The sequence below is a fragment of the Charadrius vociferus genome, unplaced genomic scaffold (genome assembly GCF_000708025.1).
Source record: "Charadrius vociferus isolate BGI_N301 unplaced genomic scaffold, ASM70802v2 scaffold134, whole genome shotgun sequence".
Taxonomy (NCBI): Eukaryota; Metazoa; Chordata; class Aves; order Charadriiformes; family Charadriidae; genus Charadrius; species Charadrius vociferus.
This window is the reverse complement of record NW_009648333.1, coordinates 169,097-177,147: the sequence shown is the minus strand read 5'-3', so window position 1 is coordinate 177,147 and position 8,051 is coordinate 169,097. Positions and strand designations below refer to the sequence as shown.

Genomic DNA, 8,051 nt, shown 5'->3' with positions numbered 1-8,051 from the left:
CACTGGCCAATTTTTATTATTTATGGTACAATTTCAGGATGATTGTAAAAATGTAAGTTACTCTAAGGACAAGGTCTTTCCCATGCTAGCTACACATTTTACTACCATAGTGACAAACATTCATAAACTAAAGATGCTAGCTTTCTTCAGCCTCTGTCTAATAAAGAATTTAAGAAATCAAAAATTTTGAAATCAAAATTATGTATAAACCATGCTATAAACCCATTCATTTTCAAAGGATTTTATTTCTTGAAGTAGGATGTTTGGAATAAAGAGCTCTGCCCAATACAACAGTTCATTGCAAAGCAATTAACTGGGTTAGTAAAGTGGTGAAGCAAGAAAGATTTCATTATGACTAAGGAAAAAAAACCCAAAAGCAAACAAAAACTGAAATTTGAAAGTAATTTAAAAATATTTTTTCTGAAAAATTGTGTAAAATTCTCTCTGAAAAAATATCTCTGAAAATTATGTGTAAATTGACTCATACTTAAAACTGTTCTATTGTCACAATCAGTTCACCTAATATAGCTGTAACCTCATCTGTACTTCTAAAAAAGGTCAACTTCTCCACAAGATAATATGAAATCCTACAAATCTGCAAAAATGTAGTTTTACTGCAAGATAAGAATGATGCGGTTAGATCGAGGGAATGTAGTACAGATGCTGACCTTATACATATGTACCACCTTGTCTTTTCTAATCTTTTGCAAGTAACAGCTTATTTACTTGCATGTAAAAGTTACATTTCTTTTGACAGGAGCAACATGTTGAAGTGCAGCTGGTTATTAGAGCCTTGACTGGACAAAGGGGTCAGGCAGCATTACAACAGGATTTCTGTCTACAAAATCTTGGAGAAAATACCCCAAATATGCTGCTAGTATGTCTACTCGAACTGGCTGGTTCACAGAATGAACAAATGAAGTCTGTTTTTCAAAAGATGTCTCTGCTCTGTCTCCTTTTCCTACTCCATCCACCACCACCAGTCCAGCTCTTCTCCTTTCCCCCAGTTCCATCAGGCACTAGACAAGAGGCAGCAAATAATGTGACTAACGGGAAGCTGTGCCGCGCAGTCAGCTTTGTAGCAGACAAATTCTGCCCTTTTTCAGTGAAGGCAATAAGCTGGGTTTCTCTCCATTAACTAGCTGCCATTTGCGAGGAGTGACGTTATCTTTGAGATGTCTGCCTGCCCTTGCATTAAGATGAAAACGGCCCATGGGTTTTAAAGCTACCAGGGAAATGGCAGAGGTGATGCAGAACACAACTGCCTATACTTGGTCCCTTTAGGAAATCAAACTAACAGCAAATGCTCTATCTATGCTACTGAAATTTGCAGGCATCCCTACACACCAACCCAAATGGATTTCATAGATACACTGAAAACAGGGCAAAATGGGAACTGGAGCAAGAATAACTTGCTACATATGTTTCTCTAACACTAACTGGGTGCAAACAAAAGCATTAGAAGTAGTAAACAAACACTGGCAAAACTGTAGAGATGAGAAAAAACACATGTTTTTCTCCTCACTACTATGTTTCCAATGAACTTTGTTTCTCAGAAAATGAAGTAACCGCCACCAACATTTTAAATCTGAATTAATGCATAAAAATATTACGTTTATAAATGACATATAAATAAACAGGAAATCAACAAACCAATATAGACATCTCAACATACACAGATATTAAAAAAGTATAATCACATTTCAAAGCAGAAAAATGTTAAAAATATTAGTTTTATTCACATTTCAAGAAGGTTCAAAATAATAAAAGAGGTTTAGAGATAAGTGGTGAAAATGATTAAGTATGTGCAGGAAAACGGGTGCAACTGCCTTGTGTTTAGAGAAGACAATAAAAGGAAGAAAAACAATGCATAATACCTCTTACTATAAATTACTAAAAAATACATTAACCCAAGAATAATGTCAAGGAAATAAAAAGCCAGTGTTTGACTGATCAAAGCAGAACTGCAATCATAAATGAAGCATATGGAATTTACTCTAGGAAATCACCGATCAGTTTCATTACTGTTCAAAACCAGAGAAGGCATTTATTCTGTTACTAGAACCGACAAGTTTCCAGTAGCTAGACTTTCTAACTTACCAAAAAAAAAAAAAAAAAAAAAAAAGTAAAAAGCAGCCAAATGGCAAGCTAATTGTCTACTTTGAGACTGCTGTGGTTTGGTCAGGACTGGCCACTGAGGTGAAATGACAGATTCTCTCCCCCGCCACCAGATTTGCTACACTGCATAACAAACCCATGATCTCAAGGTACTTTTTTCTTTTTTGTAATAATATAATTAGAAGCTCTGTTGCAGTTTCAAGTTATCCTTAGGCTAGGGTAGTCGACTGTTTAGGTCATACACATTATTAAAGATAGTCTCTCTCCCCTTGGACAAATTAAGATACATATTAAGATACGCGTTTTACATTTGCAAACAAATCTTAATCTTGCAATCTTTTTGTTGCACTAGGATGGCTTCCCACATTACAGTTTTTACAATATTCCAAAGTAGTTTTAAAAATATTTTTCAACAATTTCGTTGTTTACACTGCTATCTCCAAGCTAGCTGACATTTCATTGTATACAGAGACCAGAACTCAACTTCCTAAAATAATAATATGCCAGCTTTTATGCCAGCTTCCATGATTTTATATGATACTGTGTAAGGAGTAAAATATTTTCGTCTTCAAAGTTAGTAAGACAAGAACCTCAGCTGCAGAGAGTAGAGTTTGTTGAAAAGCAGGATGCTGAAAGTATTCTTGGAAAAAGCAAGCACTGGTAAAAATCAGGACACTCTTCCAAAGGCTGGGAAGAGTATAAATAAAAGGAGGAAGCCATAGATGGTAACAATAAAGATTGCTAAAAAATCATAGTTTTATCATAATTTAAGATAAGAAAAGGCAATGCAAAGAGGACAAAAGGGACTCTGGAGACACTAAAGAGCACGTAAGGCTATACATGCATCGGAACTTGAGGGCTAGTGATTTACTCTGTGCTACGCATATGAGAAGCTGGAGCGCAGATTCCAGTGCTACCTATGCTAGCCCAACAAAGACACGTATACACAGCCTTCTAAACCAATACTACTGCATCTTTACTTATTTCTAATTTTGACAAGAAATAATGTAGGCACATCTCATTGCATCTAGACCTTTGATTATAGCACTGATGTTTCCCCTCTCGCTTCTATGAGACATCTTGGATTTAGTGCAATAGATTCGTATACCCACACAAATGTCACCAGTAACATACATTCTGTCTGGAAAACATAACTACTTAACTAACTTAACATAACCTCACAATACATGTACATTACAGTGTGATCAAGAAGTGAAGTAGTACAAAAACATACTTGACGTAGTCAAAGCATGTGACATTCACTGCAAAAATATGATCGTCTTACATGGAAGCCCATTCCATCCAAATAAATAACTGGAATCCCCTGTGGCTTTACGAAGTCCATGCTGAAGCCTCTTGTTACCTTATCTTCATTGTAATATCTACTGTTCAGGATTACTAGATTAAATCTGCCTCATATATAATTGCGCTGCACTGACTCTTTTCAAATGTGGATAGAGGTAGCGCAAGTGAAGATGTAATAGGCACAGAGGAAAATGAAAGAATTTTAGCAGTAGCATGGAAGAAAAAAACCAAGGCGGCTAGAGATTTTCCCCTGTAAAACAACTTCTTTCAACACAGTTTCTTATTTTTCTAATTCATCCATATACCTAGCAAAAAATGCTCTTTTATAGTTTTTCAGTTAATTCCAAGTATCATATACTAACACGCCACAATTAGGGAATCTATCAACTGTCCTTATTTGACAGTTTGCGTTATTTTGTGATAGGAGATATACAGAAATACACAGCTTAATTGGGTGTCCTAAAGAACTTACAGCCTCAAAGGTCAGTAAGACTGAGGTGAGAGAAAAGACGGATCAAAGGTTTCTGTAGACTGAAAACTACTGAGGGGGGCAGACTTGGATTGGCAGTTACAACATACTAACTCCAGGACTGTTCATACAGAGCAATACTGCAGAGTAGCTACTGTCCGGCACATTCAGACTTTGTCTTAAAATCAATTACAGACATCTTACTAAACTGTTCAAGGTTAGGACGCAACTGATGAATTCTGAAATATTCCTTGTATTTAGTGTTCAAATATAAATATACATTTTATATTATATTTTAATACATTTCCATACTTAAATCTACAGTAAAGTAATTCCAATATTTTAATGTATGCCTGGGTGAAATGAACCAGATACAATACTCTGCATACTAGGTATGCTCTAGGTATTTTTCACTAGATATCCACTGTGCTTTCAAGAGCTGTGGACTGCTGCTAAGGCACCCACAAAAAGTTGAGAAAAAGAAATCTATTGCTTATAGGCTTAAATTTGCTCTACAAGAATCTGCACAGCTGTTGGAAAATTTTAAGAAGTGTACAAATGCAAAATGATGACCATCGCCTCAGGAATGTAGGAGAGTTAAACAGCAGCAATGGAGGAAATATAGGAAATGAAAACCCGCAGAAGAATTCAAACCTCAGTGTCCCAGTAAACAATCATTCAAGCTAACGCTGGTTACAAACAAGATATAGGAGTATGATGTGAACAGTGTCACGGCCAACTAGCTCTGATCCCTGAATCCAAATGATCTGTTTGCATCTCAGATGCAGCCTTTGTCAAAGATCTGGTACTAAACTTGGAATCTGCTTATCCTTCATGCCACCGAGCTCTATACTAATAACAAACTAATTCTACAGCAGCTCTTCTCTAAATGAATCATGTAATGAACTAAAGCTTTCATAATGACAAAGACCTGATCTAAATTCTTTTCTACCCTGTGCTATATAACACGGCAAAGAGGAAGGACGGTTGATACACACAAAGCAGTAAAGCTGCTTCTGTCACTGCATGCTTTTAGGGCTTGTAACACGGCAGTAAGTTACAGAGGAGCAAAGACGTAAGGTAACTCCACAGCTTCTACAAGAAGTTTTAAAAAAGGATTTTTTCATATACAGAATTTGTTCTAATAGAGGTAAAAGTTTTTGTATGAGAAAAAAGCCCTTTGAAAATAACATAGATGAAGGTGTTGTTCTGTTTGGTTTTTCTCAAGTCAATAGATAAGCTATATTTTAGACTAATAACAAAAGATCATTTAATTAAGTTCTTCACATAAGAAAAATTCCAGCTGTTAGGCAGACTTATGTAGTCTGCCCAACAGCTTATATATTCTTAATAAAGGGAGTGAACAAACCATGGTTTTAAGTACAGTCTCCCCATGAGAATAGAGATACAGGTAACAATATGAAGCAAGTTCTTAAATTACTATTTGTTACATATTACATTGTACCAACACTGAACTCAAATTTTATCTGAGCTACTTATTTTAAAGCATGAAAGTAAAACACTAGCAAGAATTACAACACAATAAAGGAATTAAAAATAACTCTAGATGCTATAGATGACTAAGCACATAATTAAAAACATACTTCAGATTTACTAAGTTCAAATCCTAGATGCATTTCCTGTAGTATACAACTCCACCTGAAAAAAACCAACCAAAAAACCCCCAATGCTATATTTATTTCTCACACCCCCTAAATAAGTATCTGCAGTTCTCCAATTCAACAAAGTTACAAATTAGTTTTGTCATATGTAAATTCTTCTCCTACAATTAAGAACAAATTTGTAGTAATTTCAATCTACACATTTATCTCTTAAAATTACATGTTTTTCCTACACAGATTGCCTTGCTATGGTGAGAATGACCTGTTTAGGGTAATGCTGCACAAAAAAATTTCACATCGCAAGTAGATGTTGCTGAAATGGAAGGTGGTGTTACACCTATATCATATATATTACCCAGTGATACAGCTATTTAAAAATTCATAGCTGAATATCACTTAAAATGGGACCTCTTCAGAGATACGTTATTTATAGTATACAGTTGTTGGAGCACAATGAGACTGCTGCTACGAAGCATCAGTATGCAGGATTTCCTTTCCGTATAATTCTAGTACTTTTGCCATTCGATGATAAAAGCAAATACAGTGTGTTGACCCCTGAGCATTTTTACCCTCCCTCCTTTCCTTTAACCTTTAAAGGTTATATAAACCATAAACAGTTAGTGTTTATATTATGGACTACTTTACCCTTGCACTAAATGAATTCTTCTCCCAGGGAATGCAAAACACTAAAACTGCTATAACTAGATTGATCTGTCCTTAATAGGCTTTATTAAACAGTGTACCCTTTTAAATAGTCATACTTTCTGAAATGCTGTATCATCGCAGTTATCTTAAAAGCGAGAAAGCAAACATCAAGAAATCTAATAGAAATGGTAAGCTAATTATTATGCACTACGTGCACTATAAAACAGGAAAAATACTTTTAGTGAAGAATGGCTGACTTACGCAGTGAAACGAAATAAATGAATTAAACTGATACTTAATAAGAAAGATTATTAACTTGCCTAATTTACAATTGGTAAACACCTTTCATTTAAGAACAAATTTTAGTTTCATCTTTAGTATCAATACCTAAGACAAGAACACCAAAGAACGTTTATAGACACAATAAAACCATTTTTTCTTTTTAAGCTAGATACACAGTTTAAGACACCTGAATGGACAACTGCAATCACTTCAAAGCACAAATTGGTTGGCTTTCAATAGATTAATTTTTCCCCCCTTCAAGTTGCATATGCACAAGAAAAAAAAAAAAAATATCTTTGTTTCATAGTCTAAGTATTTTTTACAGTTTTATCTCCCCCACCTATAGAAACATGTGGGAGCACCAAATGTGTCACAAGAAACTTACATTTTCGTAGTTTTCTCTTAACTGTCATGGGACTAATTCTCAGCATAACTAAACAATCAGTGTTACTTCAAAATAATTTAGAAAGCATCCTGTAACATTACAATATAGTGGACATTACCTAGTTCATAGAAGCATGTGCTCAAGTATACTATTTAAAACACAAGTGAGTGCATCCACATTTGCGCTTTATTTATCCACATTGACAAAAATTGCCTTTTAAAAAGGTCCTAGTAAACACATAGAACCCAGATTATAAATTATTTTCTGTTTCTGATACACAGCAGCTGCAAGGTTTCTGAAGCATTTTAATCTGAAATAAAGGCTAGCCTATATATACATACTATTTGTAAACATGACATGAAAACGCATTGCTCACAATAGGAAAGTAATAATTAACCTGCACGAACTGCTGTCCGATTCATTTTCTTCTTCACTTGCTCTATCATCTGTTTCTTGTCTGTCAAGCCAACGTGCACCTCCACAATCTTCTGCTGAGAATTCAAATCTAGGGATTTCTGAGGTGGATGCCATTGGCCACAGAGGTGAATTCTGGAAATCCTGTTGGCTGGACCTTCTGTACCCAACTGATGTTAAAGGTAGGTTACCCGAATCTAAAAACTTTGTGCCACCAGTTGTTACATTTTGTCCTCTATTCCAGAAGTCTCCGTGGTGGTTTTCAATTGCAGAACTGGGGGCTGACGCCTGATGACCAAACCACCTCCATCTGATTTTTAAAATCTGCTTCACGTCAAACTCTTTACGAGAACCAGACATCCTTACGGAAAGCCAGTGATCGTCTAGGCAACAGGGTAAGAAGCAGCACACATAAAAGAAGATTTGTGCACCCAACCAAGACAAGAGAAACACATGCTCTGCCTGTCTGTGGCAAGCAGATTTTCTGCAGAAGGAGGGGAGAAAGCATTGCATTCACATAAAAAAGGCTTCTTTAACGCTGTCATTTGAATATAAACAAAAGGCAATAGACGGTGAAAAATCCCGAGATAGAAAGAGGAGGTGAAACAATCACCTCAATCAGGGAAAATGCTAATCAGTTTACCCTAAAAGCTCCAAGGCTGTTTCTGTTGTTCTCCTCTGACCATTAGCTTTCAAAAACACCAAACAGTATTCATTAAAGCCCTTTCAAGGGCTGAATACCACCCCCTTTTCTTAAACCACAAATGACAGAGAACGTAATTCCTGTACTGCATCTTAGAATCTATGCTTC

General features: G+C 35.7%; 1 protein-coding gene across 3 annotated transcripts in view; it reads right to left on the bottom strand.

The window, feature by feature from the left end:
• The window catches only part of KLHL5 (kelch-like family member 5), a 45,563-nt gene extending 37,869 nt beyond the window's left edge, over positions 1-7,694 (bottom strand). For 2 of the 3 annotated variants that reach the window (XM_009884938.1, XM_009884939.1), the window contains exon 1: positions 7,224-7,694. In XM_009884938.1, coding sequence (XP_009883240.1) covers positions 7,224-7,600 — 377 coding nt within the window. In that variant the 5' untranslated portion in view covers positions 7,601-7,694. The remainder of the gene's footprint in view (positions 1-7,223) is intronic. The other variant, XM_009884937.1, reaches the window with a different exon arrangement.
• Between the last annotated feature and the right edge of the window lie 357 nt (positions 7,695-8,051).